At 44.8% G+C, this 22,723-nt stretch overlaps 3 protein-coding genes across 3 annotated transcripts; 2 read left to right on the top strand and 1 right to left on the bottom strand.

Annotated features, from left to right (window-relative positions):
• The first annotated feature begins 1,434 nt into the window (after positions 1-1,434).
• On the top strand, positions 1,435-8,280 carry cip2a (cellular inhibitor of PP2A). Its single transcript, XM_087789348.1, has 22 exons — positions 1,435-1,444; positions 1,530-1,670; positions 2,500-2,647; positions 2,881-2,993; positions 3,468-3,562; positions 3,628-3,724; positions 3,857-3,979; positions 4,082-4,227; positions 4,288-4,363; positions 4,433-4,660; positions 5,601-5,763; positions 5,826-5,973; positions 6,060-6,159; positions 6,240-6,358; positions 6,472-6,646; positions 6,698-6,772; positions 6,894-7,004; positions 7,058-7,254; positions 7,312-7,425; positions 7,480-7,562; positions 7,629-7,768; positions 7,841-8,280. The coding sequence occupies exons 2-22, from the start codon at positions 1,569-1,571 to the stop codon at positions 7,982-7,984; spliced, it is 2,697 nt and encodes an 898-aa protein (XP_087645474.1). The 5' UTR covers positions 1,435-1,444; positions 1,530-1,568; the 3' UTR covers positions 7,985-8,280.
• A 121-nt stretch (positions 8,281-8,401) lies between these two features.
• Positions 8,402-16,510, top strand: chrnd (cholinergic receptor, nicotinic, delta (muscle)). Its single transcript, XM_087789347.1, has 12 exons — positions 8,402-8,513; positions 9,165-9,310; positions 12,766-12,810; positions 12,883-12,992; positions 13,055-13,210; positions 13,299-13,408; positions 13,505-13,705; positions 13,872-13,983; positions 14,092-14,206; positions 15,404-15,614; positions 15,678-15,796; positions 16,098-16,510. The coding sequence occupies exons 1-12, from the start codon at positions 8,453-8,455 to the stop codon at positions 16,278-16,280; spliced, it is 1,569 nt and encodes a 522-aa protein (XP_087645473.1). The 5' UTR covers positions 8,402-8,452; the 3' UTR covers positions 16,281-16,510.
• A 121-nt stretch (positions 16,511-16,631) lies between these two features.
• LOC148082218 (uncharacterized) lies at positions 16,632-20,898 on the bottom strand. The gene is made up of 7 exons (XM_087789345.1): positions 20,743-20,898; positions 19,386-19,489; positions 19,106-19,259; positions 18,773-19,045; positions 18,275-18,583; positions 17,845-17,934; positions 16,632-17,337 (listed from the first exon to the last, which is right to left on the bottom strand). The coding sequence occupies exons 1-7, from the start codon at positions 20,810-20,812 to the stop codon at positions 17,231-17,233; spliced, it is 1,107 nt and encodes a 368-aa protein (XP_087645471.1). The 5' UTR covers positions 20,813-20,898; the 3' UTR covers positions 16,632-17,230.
• Between the last annotated feature and the right edge of the window lie 1,825 nt (positions 20,899-22,723).

Genomic DNA, 22,723 nt, shown 5'->3' with positions numbered 1-22,723 from the left:
AGAGGTCACTTTCAGACAGTAGGTTTGGTGAAAACCTCGAATCTGTTTCCCCAGACTTCAGTTAATTGGTTTCTGACAAGTACCTGATACCTCAGTGTTACTGTCTTTCACAAAATGTGGATTAAATTATGTTTGATCCTAATGGAATTAGTTTTGTGCCAGCATGAATCAAACAAAAAAATAGAGATCTTGAAAAATAGAATTTAACTCAAGAAGTAAACATGAATTTTCAAGTAAAACGCTAAAAAAAAACGCAGTTCTGATTCATGAAAACATGGGGTGTTAGCAAGCTGTGTCATCATTACTAGAATAGAGAATGTCTATTGTATCATTATACTCTAGCACAATGATCAGAGCGACACCGATGACAAAAGCAACCGATGCAAAAAAGTGTAAGAAAATAGGAAAAATATGAGAAATAAATATAACATCAATTTTCCCAGATCCAATGAGGAAAATAAGTGTGAAAACAAGTATGGCAAATCTCATTATCAAAATGTATAAATGTCTATGGATGTAATGCTCACATGGAATATAGCATATTGAAGCTGTTGGTTAATTGCAGAATTTATAAAAGTCAGTGCATATGACAGTTCTTAGTGGAAAAACTGTTCTTGAATCTGAGCAAGATTGTTCTCTGAGCTCTAGGCCGGCAGCTTCAGGAACAGCCCTCCGTAGGAAACCTCGTCACCCCTGGAGATGAGCCTGACCACTGAAGTGTCAACCCCAAACTTGACCATCTTGGTGTTGTTGTGGGCTGGACTGCAGTCGTGACTGTAGAGGCAGTACAGGAGGGGGCTCAGCACACAGCCCTGTGGGGAGCCAATGAGCAGTGCACAGATGCAGATGTAGAGAGGAATGAAGGAGGACAAATGACTCAATTATGAATAAATAAATACATGTATAAATGCATAACTAAATGTATAAATACATTTCCAGATGAATAAACAACTTTATTTTTTATTTTTGTGAGACTGAGAGTGTGGGATATTTTAAAACATTACAATATCAAGAAGTTTGTTCCAAGAAAACCCAAGAAAAAAAGGTTGGAATTTTTAACGTTTAGTTTTTTGTCATCCACATCAGACGACTACTCAAAACTCATAAAGTCACAGCGCATGCGTCGATACTGAGCGTCAACCACACGAGCTACGCCGTCCATGTGTGTGACGTCATACCGGCAGACCCAAAGCATTCCTGTAGGGTGTTGTTGGACCGGAGTTTAAATACTGACTTGAATCAACCGTTGTGTTGTAAAAAAACAAAAAACAACAACAATTAAAAACAACGTAATTATGTTGTTTTTAGGTTCGTTTTTGTAATGTTTGAATATATACACTTGAACACACACCCCTCTAGTCGACATGGTTCGGTCCACTGCTCTTCGAACCTGGAGCGGGAGAATCTTGCGACGTAACAACGGAAGTACAACCGGCGGACTGAGGTGCGTTCTGGTTCTGGTTCGAACATCTTCAGCCGAACACAAACAGTACCAGTGAGCCGTTTACATGTACACTGTGCTCTTGTAGGGAGCTGTGGTGCCTAAGCTAACGCGTGAAGCCGCCGGGATGGACCTCAGTACCAGCCTCAAGTCCCTACTGCTGGCCGTCCAACAGTACCGGACCAGCAAGACCACGCAGAACGCGACACAGCTGCAAAAACAAGTGGAGGTGAGTGGAGTGCTGGAGACACAGAGCTGGAGAGAATCCACTCAATCCAAATGGTGTCATAAGAGCCAACTTGGATCTTCTATTACGCTATCAGTGCGTCAGTGACGTCACGCAGAGCAAACTACGTCACTCAAACTCTTGCCGGAGCCAAGATCTCAAGCACTTTCCCACACATTTGTTTTTGGTAATCAAATGAGTATTCTTCAACGGCAATGTAAAGTGAAGGACATTTTATACTGAATGCTATACTTGCTAGCTTAGCTAGTGGCTAACAGTGATTATGGGGTTCAATGTTTACATTTACAATGCAATTACAAAGTTTTAATTTCTTATGTTATATTGGGACATTTTTAAGCCATGGTAAACATTTTTAAATGCGTTTATTTTGATAATAAATACATCAGCTATATGCAAATTGTAGAATGAAAGTATGATTAGATTTATGCCTGAGGTAAGTAAGTAAGATTTATTTGTACGGCACCTTTCACAGACCAGGGTCACGTTTAAACAACAAAACAGTACACCGTTAAAATGCATGCTTTAAAAAGGCCAAGACAACACAGTGATAAACATGGCAACACCAGAAATAAATACATCTTAAGATGCTTCTTAAAGGAGTCAGTGGACTCCATCAAAGGCGGTGGGAGAGGAAGATCCTTCCAAAGCTTAGAAGCCACAGATTGGAAGGATCTTTTTCCTCTGGTCCGGAAGACGCACGGAACCATCAGCAAACCCTTGTATGTTGTCGTGGTGTCGCTTAACGCTCCGAAGCCGCAGTCCTTGAAAGATGACCCGAAGAAACGACTGATTTTGGTCTCTAACTTTTCAGGAGCTGTCGGAGCTGAAATGTGACTGGCTTCTGTCCACGGGTCAGGTTCTGCCCACTGAGTGTGTGAGTGGACTAGTGGACCTGATCGGAAACCAGAACACCGGCCCAGTCCTGACGACCACCATCATCACCTTGCTGGCTCAGCTTGGTACTGCACGCACACAAACACACACGCATACATGCACACACACACACACTAACCAATCATCAAGAGGCCGGGGTGTGACCTTAAATCAAAACTTGAGGCAGAAATGGCACTGTTGTGTTCAAATGTTTGGCAGAAGACGCGTTAACAGTCGAGGGACCAGAATACTGTTTATGCCTCTGACAGACGCAAAAACGCACACCACAGCAGCGCTAACCAGTTTGTGTCTTCCTCAGCATGCGATGACAACAGTCGCAAGATCCTGCACAGCAGCTTCAGTCTCACTAGCACGCTGGCATCTGTCCTGCATCGCTACAGCGCCTCTCCCGGGGAGCCTCTGGTACTGCAGGTCAGTCACACCTGACTACTCTAACTTGGAGGAGTCAATGGGGAAATGTACTCACAAGTCGTGGACACTCTGGTCTGAAGCACTAGCAATACGTGATTGTAAGACTGATAGAAAATGCATTATTTACCCTTTTATGGTTGAATGTCATGAATGTGCTGAGTTAGTATATTTTTCAATGACATGTTTCATTATCAACAGTAATTCAACATCCCTGAGTTGACATTTAATAAAGAAAAAACAACTCAATGTTTCAACTTCATAACATGATAAGAACTCTAAAGTGATGAGAAAAATCAAACTAAGATGATTAATTCTGAAATAACACCTGAGGAACTGAGGGCACTCGTCAGTGTTTAGATGGTCCTCCTGCAGAAGTGATAGTTATGAGCACAAAGGTCAAATGCTGTTTCTAAATAGAATAAACATTGCTGGCGAAAGACGAGATCCTCATCTTTATTCAACTGCTGTTTCCAGACTCTTCAGGTGCTGCAGAAGTTGACCTACAACACGCATATCTTCCCATCTAAAAACTACATTCACGAGCTCATCGACTTTCTCATGACCAACATGTGAGTCTCCGCTTCATCTTCACCACATGCCTCAGTCTTAAATCCATTCGTTGTTGCTCTCAAAGACAGTCTCAGAAAGATGACATCATTATGCCATGTCTGGGGGTGATGGCCAACCTGTGTCGGGACAATCCCGCTGTCCAGAGTCACATCAAGAATCTGGTGAGTCCAGTCACTGTGGTCTTCCCTCCGTCACTTTTTCATCTGGGCAGCTGGTTACAGAAGAGAACACTGACGGGGTAATATCTGCTTTATGAACCTTGTCTGGTAACCTGATCAAATGTGATGTTGCAGGACAACGTTAAGCCATTCTACAGAACTCTCATCAACTTCCTGGCTCACAACAGTCTGACTGTGGTGGTCTTCACTCTGTCCATACTGGCCAGCCTCACTCTGAACGAGAAGGTTGGAGAGAAGGTAGAGAGCTACACTCAAACATCAACATGACCTCTGACCTTACAACGGCACACAAGTGTCAACTTCTGCCCGGTTCAGACACTCCTTGTCTTCTGTCTGCAGCTCTTTGATGCCAAAAACATCCACCAGACCTTTCAGCTGGTTTTTAACATTGTCGTCAATGGCGATGGAACTTTGACCCGGAAGTACTCGGTGGACCTTCTTGTGGATCTACTACGGAACCCCAAGATAGCCGAATGCTTGAGCAGGTGCCACCACACTGTTCCCTATCTTCTCTGCCAGTTCTGACCTCTGGATTCTGACCTCAGGTACCAGCACTTCTCCGCCTGCTTGACGCAAGTGATGGGACTGTTGCAGTCCAAAGACCCGGACTCTGCTGCCAAGGTTGGTCGTGGGGGACAAACAAAGTTGTAACACGCTGTGGTCTGAGTGGCTAATGTCATGTGACCTCAGGTTCTGGAGCTGCTGCTGGCTATGTGCCGCGTCTCAGATCTGCGTCCGCTGCTGTGCCAGGTGGTCTTCAAGCCCGTGGGACCCAAACTCAGAGTGGGCCGGTCCAGGCTGGACGCTGCTAACAAGGCAGAGCCAGGACTGGCGTTGGTGCAGTGGTTAAACTTTCCTGTGGAGGGCGCCGAGTGCTGCTCCCTGCAGACTTTGGAACTGCTGAATGAGTTGATGGAGGTATGACTGACTACCACAGAAGTGTCTGGTGTTGACTTCTGACTTCAGGTTCTACTGTTAAACTTAACTCAAAACAAGTACAGAAAGAGTAAAGAAAGTAAATAAAACACCGCAAAACATGAACGAACTTCTTGACAATTGACATGCATTAACATCATCAAAAATAAACCATATTTATACACAAAGTTGTATAGAGCAAAACACATGTGAGGAGCTACTGTGAAATGTAAGAAAAACTATTTTTTGTTTTATAAATCAATGGATAGAAATCATAATGCATTATAAACCACTAAATCAACAATATGAAAATATCTGAAGGTTTTTTTGTGAAATATTATACAATCGTTTAAATAATTTAGGTTTATTTTAAATTGAATTCCAACACGTGACCTGGTAAAAGCCTAACCGTTTTTATTTATTTGAAATTTTCCGGAATTCTCTGTCAGGAATTTTCTGTTTGTGTGTTTAAATGCAATTTACAATAATTGTGGCCTTCGAATTGGTTCCAATATGTAATTACACAAAAAATGTTACCATTGCACTTTTTCAAACATCACATACTTCATCATCATGTAGTGCATGACATACTTTTTAGGGGAGTTCAGGTGGGAAGTTCTTGCAATATTTGATCCATGTCAAGGTGGATTTATGTTAGCATGACAAGTTGCATTTAGTGGAAATTTCATTTTTTCTTCTGCTTCTACAGATCTAGACTACTGAGATACACAAATTATCCGATTTCTTTTTTACTTCTGCTGTCAATCCAACAAAGTTTTTTATATATACAGTATTTCTTTACTGGCCCGAGGTGCCACCATAATGGTTTTATGTCCATCATCTTGGAGATCATAATCCAAATAGATTTCCGATTCATCGCCTTCCTGTCTACTTTCTATCCAATCCGACAAAATGGGGTTAATCTTGTTTTTTTGTGTGGCAGGAGGTGTTGGGCTGGGAGTCGGTGTCGGACTGTGTGATGAGGTTTGTGGAGATGCTTCTCCCCCACCTGCTGGTCCTCCTGGAAGAGCCGTGGCCCACTGAAGGAGACAAAGACCTGAGGAGATGCTTCCAGAGAACCACACGCGTCACCAACCTGCTGCTGAATATCCTTTCACCGCCACTCCACGCCTCTCTCTGCTCAATTATCCAGCCTTGACTCCCACACCCCTGTGTGCCCAGGACTCCGGAAGGTCCCTGGTCTCCCACCAGGTCAGCGCTCCGCTCCTCCTCTCCCTGGTCGAGTCTCTGCTCTCCCGTTGTCACAGCAACAACTCCGTCACGTGCCTGGGCCCCGAGTCTGACACCAACCTCAGGTGAGTGACGCTGGAAAGTGTGTTCCAGTTGCAGCAGAATACCACACAGTGATGATGACGAACACGTCAGCTGCTGATCCGTCCAGTCAGGTTTGTGCCGAGTGCCTGCTGAAGACCCTGGAGCTGATGAGCCGGCTCAGACAACAGGTGGACGACATGGAGACCAGTTTCTACAGAATGCTGCAGGTACGCATTCGCACATGCTCACAGGTGCATGCTTACTTGTGCAGACATTCTCACAACTTCACATCGTCTTGTGTTTCCAGGATCAGAGAATGGTCACTCCTCTCTCGCTTGCACTGACATCTCACCACAGGGAGCGCGTGCAGACGGGACTCGCACTCCTTTTGGAGGCCATGCCCCTCCCAGACTTCCCCTCCCTCATGTAAGTCCCAGTCTTTGTCAGCAAATGATTGCCTGACTCCTTCTGTCACGACCTTACCTCATTACAACCACGGGTCATAATGTTTGGACTTAATCCTTTTTGTCCTCCTGAAGTCTCGGGGAAAGTATCGCCGCCAACAATGCGTATGTGCAGACGGAGGCCGAGCGCTCAGTCAAGCGCGTGGCACTGCAGGAAGCCCCGCCCTCAAGAACCAGCAGAATCCTGGACGTCTCTGCTGCTCCCTGTGACGTCAACAACCTGGTGGAGAAGATCCAAAACAAGTTGGAGGTATGTGTCTGCGTGTGACTTTGTGTGACTTTGTGTAACAGTTTTGTGCAGCTGCAGGACCAGAAGAAAGATTGTCGTGTGTCGGACATCATCGATGTGTACGAGCAGCAGCTCGCCACGTTCGCTGTGAGTTCTGCCCCCTTTTGAGCAATAGTTCACCCAAAATTCAACTTCAATCATTTTTTAGAAAATGATTGAAATTTGACTTTTATCGTAAAAACAAGTCAATGCTGTGTTCTGTCTTCAGTCCAAGGAGAGACGCCTACAGGACTTGCTTGAAGCCAAAAATCTGGCTCTGTCCCAGGCTGACCGGCTCATCACCCAGTACCAGTTCCAGCGGACTCAGGCAGAGGCAGAGGTGACACGCGCGCGCACGCACACGTACACAAGCTTACTTTAGTATGTGTGCAGGCTCGTAAGTTGGGGTCACTGCTGAAGGAGTCGGAGCGTCGTCGCGAGGACCTGCAGGGTGAGTTGAGCTCTCAGGTGCTGGAGGTGGAGCGGTCCAAATCGGACATGGAGGCGCTGCTGCTGCACAACACTCGGCTGCAGAAGGACTCTGAGGAGCACCAGGCCCTAAAGGGAGCCTACAATGCCTTGCTCAACAGGTGTGAGGCAGCAAAATGACATGTCATCAGAATGTCTGATGTGTTTGTGTGTCTCAGGCTGAGTGACGGCGAGCGGCAGCTCAAGGATCTGCAGGCCTCTCACAGCAGTCTAAGCAGACATGCTGACGTCCAGAAGAAGAACTTGGAGGCTCTGCAGCAGCAGCAGGACAGGTAGAGGACTCGACCCTCACCTGGACTCTTCTGACTCCTCGTTCTCACCCTCAGGACGCTGCTGCAGCTGGAGGAAAGGCAGCAGGAGGTGCTGTCGCTGCAGTCTCGCCTGCAGCAGAAGGACAGAGACAACTTAGGTGAGTCTGAGGAGACTCTTTTGACACCTGCATGGAGATAGCTGACCTGTGCTGATGTTACCCCAGAGCTGCAGGAGGCGCTGCAGGAACAGCAGCAGAAGGTGAGAGAGAAGGACGGAGAGAAAAGGGAGCTGAAGGAGACGGTGGATGTTCTGAGGAAGGAGCTGAACAAGACCGAGCAGGCCAGGAAGGAAGCCAGCATTAAGGTGGGACCTTCACCTCTCTAGACCAAACACTTGTGCCGAGACCACCTCTCTGATGCTGACGTTCTCCGGCAGGCCTCGTCTCTGGAGCTGCAGAAGAGTCAGCTGGAGGTGAAGCTGCAGCAGAAGGTGGACGAACTCGACAAGCACTCGGCCATGATCGCCATGATCCACAGTCTGAGCGGTGGAAAGAAGAGCGACGTCAACCTGTCGCTCTGACATTAACCTGATGCGTCTGACGTCGACCTTTGACCCGTCTTTTGTCATGAATGTCAACCTGTCACTCTTGATTCGACCTTTTGGCTCTTGCAACTTGTCTCCTTCACCTCTACCTGTCTCTATGACGGGGTCCTTCTCTTTACATGTGTCCCTTCAGGACTTTTTATAGACCGATTTTATTATTGTTTGAATAAAATGAATTTTATGCAGTTGTGTCTGTCTGTACTGACCCAGTCGAACTGCAGGTTTTCTGCATCTTTTCAGCAATTCAAGAAGACAATGAAAGTCAGAGTTTGAAAACCTTCCTGACCATCCGGTGGTCACATAATCACAGCTGTCGCCACGAACATCCTTGTCTCGTGAGTCCCGGGCTCCTCTGTGATGTCACGGTTCTATTTTCTGACCGTTTGTCCGCAGCTGCTGCCATCAGTCTGGGCCTGAGGTCGTCGCTGAAGGACTCGATCGGACATGGACCTCCGCTCGGCAGCACCGAACTTTTTCTTACTCCTGTTGGTTCTGCTCGCAGACGGTGAGTCCAGACATGCCTTCTGAGTGGTTCCGACAGTTCAGGCACAGGTTCTGCGTGTTTCTTAAGAGTTCATAGGTCATGCCAGAAGTTCTGCTCAACTAGTATTGATTCTTCAGCCTAAGCCTCACAACTCACTGAGCTCGACTGTTAACATGATAGTACCTGAACACACACACACACGAACACACACATACACTGCAATGTATTTGCTACAACTTTGTAAACAACAACACAGCTGCGTTGTGACGAGGGTTTAGGTGTGTGTGTTCAGTCAGACCAGCAGACGCTCAAGTTTCCTGTTAATAATTTCTGAACTTTCTTTTCTTGAGAACCTCACATAAATCGAGATAAAAACACGGAGCAGCCAAATCCACAATGACGACTCGTTTCCGGCGCAGCAAAACAAACACTCTTATTTTGGAATCTTACTTCCGGTTCTTGAGCGTTGTCGCCAAACGACAATTGTCAATCAATTTAATAATTTAAATAAATAACCATTTTAATTTGCAAACTTGTAATATTTAAAATCCGCTTAAAAAACTTTTTTTAATATGATGCGTACTATAATATGTGCGTCACCACACCTGTACACTTCATGCGGCGATGATAAAGTTTAGGTGGGTGTGTGTGTGTTTTGTGTGTGTGTGTCAGGCTGCTGGGGCAGGAACGAGGAGGAGCGTCTCATCAACTACCTCTTCAAAGAACGAAAATACAACAAGGAGCTTCGTCCAGTCGAGAGACAGCAAGACCCAGTGGACATTTACCTGGCACTGACCCTGTCGAACCTCATCTCTCTGGTACAGTGAGTGAGTGTGTGAGAGGAAGATGGAAAGAGAGAGTGGTAGAAAAAGACTGGTTGAGTGAGAGAGTGTGGTAGAAAAAGACGGGTAGAGTGAGAGAGTGTGTGAGAGAAAGATGGAAAGGGAGAGTGGTATAAAAAGACTGGTAGAGTGTGAGAGTGTGTGAGAGAAAGATGGAAAGAGAGAGTGGTAGAAAAAGACTGGTAGAGTGAGAGAGTGTGTGGGAGAAAGATGGAAAGAGAGTGGTAGAAAAAGACTGGTAGAGTGTGAGAGTGTGTGAGAGAAAGATGGAAAGAGAGACTGGTAGAGTGAGAGAGTGTGTGGGAGAAAGATGGAAAGGGAGAGTGGTAGAGTGAGAGAGTGTGTGGGAGAAAGATGGAAAGAGAGAGTGGTAGAAAAAGACTGGTAGAGTGTGAGAGTGTGTGAGAGAAAGATGGAAAGAGAGACTGGTAGAGTGAGAGAGTGTGTGAGAGAGTGTGTGAGAGAAAGATGGAAAGGGAGAGTGGTAGAAAAAGACTGGTAGAGTGAGAGAGTGTGTGGGAGAAAGGTGGAAAGAGAGAGTGGTAGAAAAAGACGGATAGAGTGAGAGAGTGTATGAGAAAAAGATGGAAAGGGAGAGAGGTAGAAAAAGACTGGTAGAGTGAGAGAGTGTGTGAGAGAAAGACGGAAAGAGAGTGGTAGAAAAAGACTGGTTGAGTGAGAGAGTGTGTGAGAGAAAGATGGAATGAGAGAGTGGTAGAAAAAGACTGGTAGAGTGAGAGAGTGTGTGAGAGAAAGATGGAAAGAGAGAGTGGTAGAAAAAGACTGGTAGAGCGAGAGAGTGTGTGAGAGAAAGATGGAAAGAGAGAGTGGTAGAAAAAGACGGGTTGAGTGTGAGAGTGTGTGAGAGAAAGATGGAAAGGGAGAGTGGTAGAAAAAGACTGGTAGAGTGTGAGAGTGTGTGAGAGAAAGATGGAAAGAGAGACTGGTAGAGTGTTCGAGTGTGTGAGAGAAAGATGGAAAGAGAGACTGGTAGAGTGAGAGTGTGTGAGAGAAAGATGGAAAGGGAGAGTGGTAGAAAAAGACTGGTAGAGTGAGAGAGTGTGTGGGAGAAAGATGGAAAGAGAGAGTGGTAGAAAAAGATGGATAGAGTGAGAGAGTGTGAGAGAAAGATAGAACGGGAGAGAGGTAGAAAAAGACTGGTAGAGTGAGAGAGTGTGTGAGAGAAAGATGGAAAGAGAGAGTGGTAGAAAAAGACTGGTTGAGTGAGAGAGTGTGTGAGAGAAAGATGGAAAGAGAGAGTGGTAGAAAAAGACTGGTAGAGTGAGAGAGTGTGTGAGAGAAAGATGGAAAGAGAGAGTGGTAGAAAAAGACTGGTAGAGCGAGAGAGTGTGTGAGAGAAAGATGGAAAGAGAGAGTGGTAGAAAAAGACGGGTTGAGTGAGAGAGTGTGTGAGAGAAAGATGGAAAGAGAGAGTGGTAGAAAAAGATGGGTAGAGCGAGGGAGTGTGTGAGAGAAAGATGGAAAGAGAGTGGTAGAAAAAGACTGGTAGAGTGAGAGAGTGTGTGAGAGAAAGATGGAAAGAGAGAGGGGTAGAAAAAGACTGGTTGAGTAAGTAAGTAATATATATTTATATAGCGCTTTTCGAGACCAGGGTCACAAAGCGCTTTAACAATCAAAACAATACTCAAAACAGTACATACTTCAAAGATCAAGACAACACCGAGAGTGAGAGAGTGTGTGAGAGAAAGATGGAAAGAGAGAGTGGTAGAAAAAGACGGATAGAGTGAGAGAGTGTGTGGGAGAAAGATGGAAAGAGAGAGTGGTAGAAAAAGACGGATAGAGTGAGAGAGTGTGTGAGAGAAAGATAGAAAGGGAGAGAGGTAGAAAAAGACTGGTAGAGTGAGAGAGTGTGTGAGAGAAAGATGGAAAGAGAGAGTGGTAGAAAAAGACTGGTTGAGTGAGAGAAAGATGGAAAGAGAGAGTGGTAGAAAAAGACTGGTAGAGTGAGAGAGTGTGTGAGAGAAAGATGGAAAGAGAGAGTGGTAGAAAAAGACTGGTAGAGCGAGAGAGTGTGTGAGAGAAAGATGGAAAGAGAGAGTGGTAGAAAAAGACTGGTAGAGTGAGAGAGTGTGTGAGAGAAAGATGGAAAGAGAGAGTGGTAGAAAAAGACTGGTAGAGCGAGAGAGTGTGTGAGAGAAAGATGGAAAGAGAGAGTGGTAGAAAAAGACTGGTAGAGCGAGAGAGTGTGTGAGAGAAAGATGGAAAGGGAGAGTGGTAGAAAAAGACTGGTAGAGTGAGAGAGTGTGTGAGAGAAAGATGGAAAGAGAGAGTGGTAGAAAAAGACTGGTTGAGTGAGAGAGTGTGTGAGAGAAAGATAGAAAGGGAGAGAGGTAGAAAAAGACTGGTAGAGTGAGAGAGTGTGTGAGAGAAAGATGGAAAGAGAGAGTGGTAGAAAAAGACTGGTTGAGTGAGAGAAAGATGGAAAGAGAGAGTGGTAGAAAAAGACTGGTAGAGTGAGAGAGTGTGTGAGAGAAAGATGGAAAGAGAGAGTGGTAGAAAAAGACTGGTAGAGCGAGAGAGTGTGTGAGAGAAAGATGGAAAGAGAGAGTGGTAGAAAAAGACGGGTTAAGTGAGAGAGTGTGTGAGAGAAAGATGGAAAGAGAGAGTGGTAGAAAAAGACGGGTAGAGCGAGGGAGTGTGTGAGAGAAAGATGGAAAGAGAGAGTGGTAGAAAAAGACGGGTTGAGTGAGAGAGTGTGTGAGAGAAAGATGGAAAGAGAGAGTGGTAGAAAAAGACGGGTAGAGCGAGGGAGTGTGTGAGAGAAAGATGGAAAGAGAGAGGGTAGAAAAAGACTGGTTGAGTGTGAGAGTGTGTGAGAGAAAGATGGAAAGAGAGAGTGGTAGAAAAAGACGGGTTAAGTGAGAGAGTGTGTGAGAGAAAGATGGAAAGAGAGAGTGGTAGAAAAAGACGGGTAGAGCGAGGGAGTGTGTGAGAGAAAGATGGAAAGAGAGAGGGATAGAAAAAGACTGGTTGAGTGTGAGAGTGTGTGAGAGAAAGATGGAAAGAGAGAGGGGTAGAGTGAGAGAGAGTGTGTGAGAGAAAGATGGAAAGAGAGTGGGGTAGAAAAAGACTGGTTGAGTGTGAGAGTGTGTGAGAGAAAGATGGAAAGAGAGAGGGGTAGAGTGTGAGAGTGTGTGAGAGAAAGATGGAAAGAGAGAGGGGTAGAAAAAGACTGGTTGAGTGAGAGAGTGTGTGAAAGAAAGATGGAAAGAGAGAGTGGTAGAAAAAGACTGGTAGAGCGAGAGAGTGTGTGAGAGAAAGATGGAAAGAGAGAGTGGTAGAAAAAGACGGGTTGAGCGAGAGAGTGTGTGAGAGAAAGATGGAAAGAGAGAGGGGTAGAAAAAGACTGGTTGAGTGTGAGAGTGTGTGAGAGAAAGATAATCAATGCCTAAACTAGTTTTCTTTGATAGAAAGAAAAAGACGAGACACTTCTGACCAATGTTTGGATCGAGCACGTGAGTTCAAGCACACACAGGTTTTGATTCCACTCACATAGACGGCAGAATAAACCCGTGTGTGTGTGACAGACGTGGACGGACCACCGTCTGACCTGGAACCTGTCCGAGTACGACAGCGTGGATATGCTGCGACTGCCTCCCAGCATGGTGTGGCTGCCGGAGATCGTCTTGGAGAACAAGTGAGTCGAAGAATTGACCAAATCCATCCCACAAAAACTCACACATATGTCCCGTGTGTCAGCAACGACGCCCAGTTCAAGGTGGCCTACTACAGCAACGTCCTGGTGGACCCCGACGGTCTGTGCTACTGGCTCCCCCCGGCCATCTTCCGGTCGTCCTGCTCCATCAACGTCAACTACTTTCCTTTCGACTGGCAGAACTGCACGCTCAAGTTCACGTAGGAATCCTTCGCTTCTTCAAAACACACACTCCGGTCGCACACACACACACCGCTGTGGTGAAGACCGCCTGCTTCTGTGTTCCAGCTCGCTGACCTACAACTCCAGAGAGATCCGGATGCTGCTGAAGGAGGATGGAGAGGGCAACAGCAAGATCACCGTGGAGTGGATCATCATTGACCCTGCTAGCTGGACCGGTCTGTCACACACTCCTACACACACACACTTACTCTCTCTCTCCTTAACACACTCTCTAGAAACACTCCTCGCGCTGATGTCAGTTGTTCCTCCAGAGAACGGGGAGTGGGAAGTGATCCACCGACCTGCCAAGAGAAACACCTACAAGCACATCCCCATGGAGAGCAACAAGCACCAGGACATCACCTTCTATCTCACCATCAAGAGGAAGCCGCTGTTCTACATCGTCAACATCATCATCCCCTGTGTGCTCATCTCCTTCCTGGCCTCGCTCGTGTACTACCTGCCCGCCGACAGTCAGTGCTGCCACACACACACACACACACACACACACACACACACACACACACACACACACTCTTTTGTACCTCAGCAGGACCTTCAACTTTAGAGTGGCCTGCAGATCTGTTGGACCACAAGCCTCACCAGCTTGTATGTGTGTGTGTGTGTGTCTGTGTGAAGGTGGTGAGAAGATGACCTTGTCCATCTCCGTCCTGCTGGCTCAGTCTGTTTTCTTGCTGCTGATCTCACAGAGACTGCCCGAGACGTCCTTATCAGTCCCGCTCATCGTCAAGTAAGACTCACTCACTCACTGACTCAATGACTCAATGAGTCACTGACTCACTGTCTCACTGGCTCAATGACTCAATAAGTCACTGACTCAATGACTCTGTGTCTTCAGGTACCTGGTGTTCATCATGGTTCTGGTCACTGTGGTGGTCCTGAACTGTGTGGTCGTGCTCAACCTTCACTTCAGGTCCCCAAGCACTCACGTCATGTCTCAGTGGACAAAGAGGGTAAAAACATCACACACACACACACACACACACACACACGCACACGCACACGCACACGCACACGCAGACTTGGGCAGGTGCAGGAAGTCCAGACTTCTCTTTAACATCTGACTGGGGGGCAACCATGGAGTGGCTCAGACTAAACCGTGTGTCAATCACTCATTTGTTTGAGCACTTGTCTTAAAATGAAGAAAAGTTCTTCCTTAGAGTGTCACGTGATTCTTAAGCATCTCACAGGAGTCTGAAGAACTTAACACCAGTTTAAAGAACCACACATAAACCTGAACAATCTCACAATAATCTGAGGAACCTCACAAGAGTCTTGGGCAGTCTAAGCAGCCTCAAGAGAATCTGAGGAACCTCACAAGAGTCTTGGGCAGTCTAAGCAGCCTCAAGAGAATCTGAGGAACCTCACAAGAGTCTTGGGCAGTCTAAGCAGCCTCAAGAGAATCTGGGGAACCTCACAAGAGTCTTGGGCAGTCTAAGCATCCTCAAGAGAATCTGGGGAACCTCACAAGAGTCTAAGGAACCCAACGAGAGTCTAAGGGACCACACAAGAGTCTCACAAGATTCTGGAGAACCTCAAGAGATTCTGGGGAACCTCGCAAGATTTTGGTGATCCTAACGAGATTCTAAAGAGACCTCACAAGACTCTGGGTAGCCTCACGAGATTTTGGGGAATCTCACAAGATTTTGGAGAACCTCAAGAGATTCTGAGGAACCTCACAAGAATCTGGGGAACCTCGCAAGATTTTGGTGAACCTAACGATATTCTAAAGAGACCTCCGAAGACTCTGGGTAGCCTCACAAGATTTTTAGGAATCTCACAAGATTCTGAGGAACCTCACAAGATTCTGGGGAACCTCGCAATATTTTGGTGAACCTAACGAGATTCTAAAGAGACCTCACAAGACTCTGGGTAGCCTCACGAGATTTTTAGGAATCTCACAAGATTCTGGAGTACCTCAAGAGATTCTGAGGAACCTCACAAGAATCTGGGGAACCTCACAACATTTTGGAGAACCTAACGAGATTCTAAATATCACAGGAGTCTGGGAGACCTTATAAGAGTCTGGGGCGCAGAGGAGATGAAGCTTTCCCGATCAGTATAGGTCATGTTCCTGGAAGGGTTTCATGGTTGCATTCTGTGGTTCTTGAAAAAAATGGTAGATTCCAGTCGTGGCGTGTCACCTGCAGGTGTTTCTTGAGTGGCTGCCCCGTCTGCTGCGGATGTCTCGTCCAGAGGAGGAGGAGCCTCAGTGGGCCGGAGCGCTGCAGCGACGCTCCAGCTCTGTGGGCTACATCGCTTCAGCTGAACAGTACTACAGCATTAAGTCCCGCAGCGACCTCATGTTCGAGAAACAGTCAGTGAGACATGGACTGATGGCTCGACCCACACATTCTGCCGGTGAGTAGATAATGATGATGATGGCGATGATAATGATGAGGATTACCTTTTTCCTGCCATCAGTGAAAGCACTACAGGAGGACGGGGGTGTTACTGACCAGCTGTTCGGTGAAATCAAGCCGGCAGTAGATGGCGCTAACTACATCATCAAACACATGCGCAACAAGAACGACTACAACGAGGTGAGACAAGTCCTGCTGGGCCATATGTCGGCCCTCAGACCTGGTTAGTTGTTGTCCTCGGAACAGCATGAAGTCACATGATCTGAGTCTCTCTTTGACCTCTGACCTCATGTGTTATAGAATATAATCTCCACAATAATAACATAACTTAGTGTTTACATCATTAGGAGAAACAAACTGTCAGTTACGACTTCTTGTAGTATCCTTCAAATAAACTTACTTCTTTGCACCACTAGGCGGCACTGTGATTGTTGCTTGTCAGACTGTTGTCCACTCACCTTCTGTGACTCTTCTCACGCAGGAGAAGGACAACTGGAGTGGAATCGCTCGCACCGTGGACCGTCTCTGTCTCTTCCTAGTCACTCCGGTCATGCTCTTCGGCACCATCATCATCTTCCTCACGGGGCTGTGCAACTACCCACCGCCAATGCCCTTCCCCGGAGACCCACACGACTACATGGAGGACAACGCTCGCCTTGTGTGATTACACATCCATAAACGCACACACTTGTACACACAGTTTGAGCCCTGGCTCAACCCGGAACAGTCCAGAAGCTTGTGGGATCTTCTGAGCATCAAGATGTTTTCAAACTCCTCGCAGCCATAATCCCACGTCCTCACTCAGGTTCAGGCAACACCTGCTTACATTTGTGTGTATTTGTGAACTTGCTTTGCTGTTTGAAGAAGTTTTCTAGAAATAAAGAGTGAATACCATTTGATGAGGTGGTGTGTCAGTGTGGAGATGAAGGTCCATTTCTGGACCTGTGACTCATCAGCTCAATCGTTGGCCCAACCACACACAAGGAGAAGAAAAATAAACAAACATAGACATGGACCAAGAAAGTCAGACTTTATTCTTCATTATTTATATTATGTATATTTGTGTACTAAAGGAAAATAACCTTATAAACCAAAAGATCTTAATATAAATAAAATGTGGTATGTTTTATATTATCTGTGGATTTAGACAAAACAACACGAATGAAAGGCAAGAAAGACGATGTTTAAGTACCACGTGGTTTATGCAAACATAATACATCGTAAAATAAGTCACTTTTATTTTTTATTTTAGTTCAAACACAATTCCAGAGTTTTCACAGGTGTTAAAGTGAAGGAACAGAGTAAACAGTGATCCTCCTGTGGAAAGGCTCACGTGCATGTCTTGATGGCGACATCACAGCGTGCATCAGACTAATCATTGTCACCTCACGGTGTGCATCCCACAAGGAGGGAAAAACACAAAATCGCAAGTTTGCAACAAAAACAAAAGAGACAATGGCATCATTCACTGCACTGGCTGATCAACACGTTCTCAACAGCAACTGCTACACTCACTCAAACAATCACACACTAAACTTTTTATTTTCATTTCTCCCCAAAGACACACGCAATCTCATCTCAATCTCATACACACTAAATACAACACACACACTATTAATCACTGTTCTGTCCTTGTTGTTGATTTGTTTCTCCTTCTGTTACTGTGATCCGCTCGTTTTCTCCCACGTCTTTGGATGAATTCTGCTGTCCCGCAGGTCTGACTGCATCAAAGAAAGTTTTGAATGAGTTAAACCTTTCTCTGACATGACAATAACGTGTGTGACATCACAACAGATATGATCAATTACAACGTACTAGTCATGACCCAGCTACACTACATGTGACCTTTTTTAGATGACCTTCAAGCATGACTCAACTTGAGCATTATGTGTGAGTCTTCTGTTAGGCCTTTGTGTTAGACCTTTACGTTGGCCCTTCACACATTGCCCTTACGTTTATTTTTTATAATAGTTTTATTTCATTAGATGTGACGTTTGTCCCTGAATCTGTGTTGGACATCGTGGACAAACGTTTGTGTCTCTGACAACTCTGACTTGTTTCAGGGCTGATATGGCGAGTCAGTGGTCTGCGATCAAATCTATCAGGAGAAATATTTACTGAAACAAACATGTTGAGAAGATCATCACTGGACCGCAGACCTACATTCTAAAAGGAATTGTTATGTGACCATTTCAAATGAGGTCACTAAACTTTGGGATCTGACTTACTTTTCATGATCAGGAAGGCCAGAATGCAGTAGGACAGGATCAGGAGGATACCCAGGACCAGGGCGGGAATGATGGGCATCAGCCCAGTGTCTGCAGGAGACAACATTGAGATGTTTAAATCGCACCTCCGGACATTTCTTTTAATATTAATGTGGGTTTGAATATTAACTCAATACCCACATTAATAATCAGAAAGGAAACTTTTTTTTAATGAAAATAGACAAATGTTAAGTTAAGTTCAAATCTTGACAAATTAGAAACTTTCTTTTTATGAATATAAGCTTTTTTTTAAAATGGTTTCTTTACATTTGGCTTTGTTTTGTGTTAAAAAAAACATTCAAAAATGTTTTCTAGTTTAAATATGATTGATTTTTCCGAAAATGTGTCCCTGATTTCTACCCTGGAATTGAGGGAGAAGAGGAGCTCCTACCGTCATTGATAGTAACTCTGGAAGTGGTGAGGAAGGTGTCATTGGATGTGGTCACCTCACACGTATAAGTGCCATGGTGGTGAGTGGTGAGGTTGCGTAGCCTCAGGGTCCGAGTCGCTGCCCGGCTGTCGTACACATGAAAGCTCCAGTCGTTCCAGAACCTCATCTGGATCTTGGCTCCAGTGACGTTGGCAGACAAGATGGGCTCTGTGCCGCGGAACCACCATGTGACGTTGAAGTTGGCGGGAGTAATGTAGGGAAGACTGCAGGGGATGTTGACATTGTTGCCAGACAGGGCCTGGATCCATGCTGGGACGGCAGCGAGAGTTCAGACTTCACATCAGTCCAACAAAGAGGTTCCACTAAAAGCTTCTGCATCACGTAACAGTCGCTTCAGTCACTTGCTGCTTCAGTAATGTGACTCTTTGTACAAACACAGCACATAAGTCACGTAATACAGATACTTTTAGTGGAGCCGATGGAGAAGAGCTCCAGTACCTTCCTCCTTGAGATGGACGGTCCGTTGGTTGATGTCGCTGGTCACGGTGCAAATGTACGTCTGGTTCATGCTGTTGTTGTTTATCGTCCGCAGAGAACTCTCGATGGAGTAGAAGCCATAACTGTTTCTTCGCACCTCAGTCTTGTTGCGTAGAACATTACTGTCTGTCAGCGGATCGGTAGACCAGGTGAGCACAGGTGACGGGTATATTCCTTCGGCTCTGCACCTGACCGTGTTGTTGATGATGTCCATGTAGACGTCATCGACTGGAGCTGCAAAACAGTGAACAACACTAGCCTGTGTCTGCTGAAGACTGGTTTTACAGTTTTTACCTCTCACCACCAGGGACACGGTTGCGGACTCATCAGTTCGCTCCTGCAAGTAGGTAATGCAGAAGTACTTTCCCTCGTCGTGAGGTGTGATGTTCCTCAGCACAAGTGTGGCATTGCCTTCAAGAATTTCCCCTCGCGGGACTAATAAGGGATTCTAAAAAAAAAAAAAAAAAAAAAAAAGAACCTTGTCTGCATACAGGTCCGTTCGATCCTTGTACTTGTCTGCTGGGGAGTTGTGTCCCACTACAAAGCTCGTGTCCCCGTAACGGGTGCAACTCACCACCGCCTTCTTCTTGAACCACATCACTCTCACGCCTTTACCATCGGAGTTGAACTTGCAGGGTAGAACACATTCTTCTGACGTCAGGCAGGTGATGACCATCTCTGGACTCAAAGCAGGAGAAGTCAAAACATCTCCTACATACAGTTTTGTATTGTCTACGTCAGTTCATCAATCACATAGATATTATCTAATTCAAAGTGTCATTGAGAGTGAAAACTCTTTTTTAATACTCCAAAGACCTGCTGACCTGATCATCCTGGAGGTCTACTAGACCTACACTCTTACTTACTTCTCATCATCCAGGGCTCAAGTTACCAGTGGTGTACCTCAAGGTTCTATTTTAGGTCCCATTTTACTTTATATTTACTGTACATGTGACTTTCATTTAAGTACATTTCTATTACTAAAGATTTTTCTCCAGGGTAGCCCCATGTTGTGCAATTCAGGTCTTTCTGTGCAAGTGTGAGTTGAGTTCAGAGGCTTGAGCTTCACAATCAAAACAACATACAATGTTCTTCCCTCTCGAACAAACTTTCTTAGTGAGGAGTGGAAAACAAAAACACACCTTTACAGGGTGACTATAGGGGTCTGTGCCCTCACATGTTATGTGTATTCTGTACACAAATGCATATCAAAGCAACTATGACAACAGAGCCATAATAAAGTATGTCAACGACTCAGTGATAGTAAGTTTGATAGAAGAAAAAATATCTAACCATAACTCAATTGTTGTTTTTGTTGCCTTCATTTTTTTTGCGTGTGTTGAACTCCTGACTTTTGGTCTGACCTTTTTTATGGCCTTTTTTTATGATATTGATAAAACCTCAATAACAAATTGTTTATCCTTTTTTTTCTTGGTATTCCCGCTGAAAGTATTGGGGAGAGCTGGCATGTATTTTTTCACCTATTTGTATTCATTACTTTTGTCCTCCAGGCCTGCAACTTGATGTATTTTGTCATGTCTTTGACTGCAAAACTAATCTACCTACGTTAAAAAATTAACTTAAACCTAAGTGAGGGGATTTGCACAGATTCATGTTCTCAATCATTATTGATCAACAATTATCATACCCATGTTTGCAAATACATGAGTGGATTTTAAAAATAGTTTTCATTCCAAAACAGGAAGTGGAGTTTGTTCCTGAACTGTCACATTCCGGAGGAAGGTTTGGTCAAGTGCACAAGCATAAACTCAGGAGAAACTTTGATTATTACTTGTTTTTAAAGTAACCAGCATCTTGATCTACATTGTGTGATGGGAAATAATGCCAAACTTCTAAGGGATCTTTTGTAGCAGTTTTCACAATGTCATCAAACCTCCACTTGTGTCACAGCCCACACTCAGTCGACTCACCTTCACCTGTCGACAGAAAGAAGCAACACACCAGCAGCCCAAGCAGTAGAAGCGCTCTGTGATTCCCCATTGTTCCAGACTGTCCAAACACGGGATGAACACTCTGACACGGAGATGACTGACTGGACGGGCAGAAAGTGAAACGTTAAGTATAATCAGAAACTGGAAAAACTGGTTGATCAGTGACACTGATTTAAAAAGTAGTTTTCCGCTACGCCTCCTCCATTCAGCTAGAGTCGTGCTGATCTTTTAAGAGCTTAGATCAGTTTAAACATTCCTAATCTATTTTCTTTTACATTGAATAAACTCCCATATCTATCAACAGATATAACAGCCTATTAAACATGTGCATATATGCATGCATTCACAATGAGTGCAATGAATCTAAAAATAAGATTCGTCTTAAACAAACCAGTCTCTAGCACATTAGATCTGGAAGGATTAGCAGGTGGTTACTTTGGTTATAATCCAGACTTTCTGTTTCTATTCGTCTGGCTCTCAGTTTGCTGATGTTTCCCGTCCACATCATTTGTTCCAAACAAATCCAAGTACAGACACTTAAGACCAGTTTGGCTGCACAGGTTTATCCCCATGAGAAGGTGTTGAACCCCAAAATCCTTGATGGTCTGAACAGCGCGCTCCCCCTTCTTGTTGGCCTGTTGACTGCTTTAATAGTGACCTATGCTGACATTTGTTTGAGTTTGGCTATCTCAATGTATCTCGAAAATAAATCAACAATATGAATATACTTTTTCTTCGACCAGTCAAAAACACCCATGCTGACCTTCTGCTAAGGATGGTCAGGAAAAGTATATTGCAACTGACATGTCTGGCCATCATACGGCCTCTTTAACTGTGGCCCTGCATTTTGACATGCTCTGGTGACCTTTATGCAAACATGAAAGAGGTTTTCTCTTTTTTTTTTCATGTTGCCAACAAAATTGTATGTCTGGGTTTAACCAGCATTTTTCTGCCCAGCCTGACTCACAATGTTTCCTAATCTTTACAAATAGTTTGTCTATTGACCAATTTTCCTTATATCCTTCTGCCTTTTATGCAGCTTGGAGATGACAAACTACACACTGCACTTACCTTTTTCTTAAGATGAAGATCTCGTGCTTAGGACGGGCCTGCAAATAGAGCTCAGTTACAGTTGTGCATCTTGTGTATGCTAAATTAGAATACTGAGCAAGCACTTCTACAGAGCTTAAGACTTTAGATTCCAGAAAGCTGTTTCCTGTGGCTCTGCCCAAATCCACTCATCTCTTTCCTTCTGCAGCTCCTTCAGTGGTATGGCCACCGTGGCTGAACTTAGTTTAAGAGTTAGCCATGCCCGTGCCACACATCCTCCATATTCCGGCTCTTATTCATGAAGAGTTAACTAACATTAACTGGAAATGTACAGGATGGCATTCATCAAACATTTAGTGAATCTGATTTTTTTTTATAGCCACCTACAAAATCCTCACCTGCTCCAGACCATGTTGAGTGCTCGTGTGAATTCAAGAATTCACTTATATCAAGGCTGTTGCTAATGGAAATGTACGTTTCAATTCATATTATCGCCCTGTTAATGCGAACAATACGCAGATTCATTAATCTGTCCTGAAAATAACAGAGGTGAGTGGATGTTCCAGCAAGTTATACAAAACATTAGATTACATTTAGTTAAATTGGTTGGGAATAAACAGGATTAATCCATATTATGTTAATGGTTGTGAATTGTTGATCTAAATTTAAATGTACCCTTCATTCTTGTCTACATTATGATTAATTGAATTATGGGTATTTCTGATTGACAATCGGAATGAAAACAGAGACAAGCGTTAGAATAACAAATAGAGTCAGAATCCAGTTTTTACCACCAACAAGGAGTGGAGTCCCGCTTGGCACGGCTCGTCCCAAACCACTGAAGAACCTCTCTCCTCGCTGGCTTTTTATTCCATAATTCAGATGACGACACATTTGAATACAAACAGTT

Source organism: Callionymus lyra, chromosome 4 (genome assembly GCF_982586985.1).
Source record: "Callionymus lyra chromosome 4, fCalLyr1.hap1.1, whole genome shotgun sequence".
Classification (NCBI taxonomy): domain Eukaryota; kingdom Metazoa; phylum Chordata; class Actinopteri; order Syngnathiformes; family Callionymidae; genus Callionymus; species Callionymus lyra.
The sequence above is the reverse complement of the archived record's forward strand: the minus strand, read 5'-3'. Positions and strand labels throughout refer to the sequence as shown.

What these genes read in the sequence shown, in the direction of transcription:
- cip2a (XM_087789348.1), top strand. Translation starts at nt 1,569, where the DNA reads ATGGACCTCAGTACCAGCCTCAAGTCCCTACTGCTGGCCGTCCAACAG. An exon ending in GACTTTCTCATGACCAACAT is followed by an intron (nt 3,563 to 3,627) that starts GTGAGTCTCCGC and finishes TTGCTCTCAAAG; the next exon opens with ACAGTCTCAGAAAGATGACA. An exon ending in ATAGCCGAATGCTTGAGCAG is followed by an intron (nt 4,228 to 4,287) that starts GTGCCACCACAC and finishes TTCTGACCTCAG; the next exon opens with GTACCAGCACTTCTCCGCCT.
- chrnd (XM_087789347.1), top strand. Translation starts at nt 8,453, where the DNA reads ATGGACCTCCGCTCGGCAGCACCGAACTTTTTCTTACTCCTGTTGGTT. An exon ending in GAGATCGTCTTGGAGAACAA is followed by an intron (nt 12,993 to 13,054) that starts GTGAGTCGAAGA and finishes CCCGTGTGTCAG; the next exon opens with CAACGACGCCCAGTTCAAGG. An exon ending in TGTCTCAGTGGACAAAGAGG is followed by an intron (nt 14,207 to 15,403) that starts GTAAAAACATCA and finishes TGTCACCTGCAG; the next exon opens with GTGTTTCTTGAGTGGCTGCC.
- LOC148082218 (XM_087789345.1), bottom strand. Translation starts at nt 20,812, where the DNA reads ATGGGGAATCACAGAGCGCTTCTACTGCTTGGGCTGCTGGTGTGTTGC. An exon ending in GGTTCAAGAAGAAGGCGGTG is followed by an intron (nt 19,260 to 19,385) that starts GTGAGTTGCACC and finishes TTTTTTTTTTAG; the next exon opens with AATCCCTTATTAGTCCCGCG. An exon ending in CAGAGTTACTATCAATGACG is followed by an intron (nt 17,935 to 18,274) that starts GTAGGAGCTCCT and finishes TGTCTCCTGCAG; the next exon opens with ACACTGGGCTGATGCCCATC.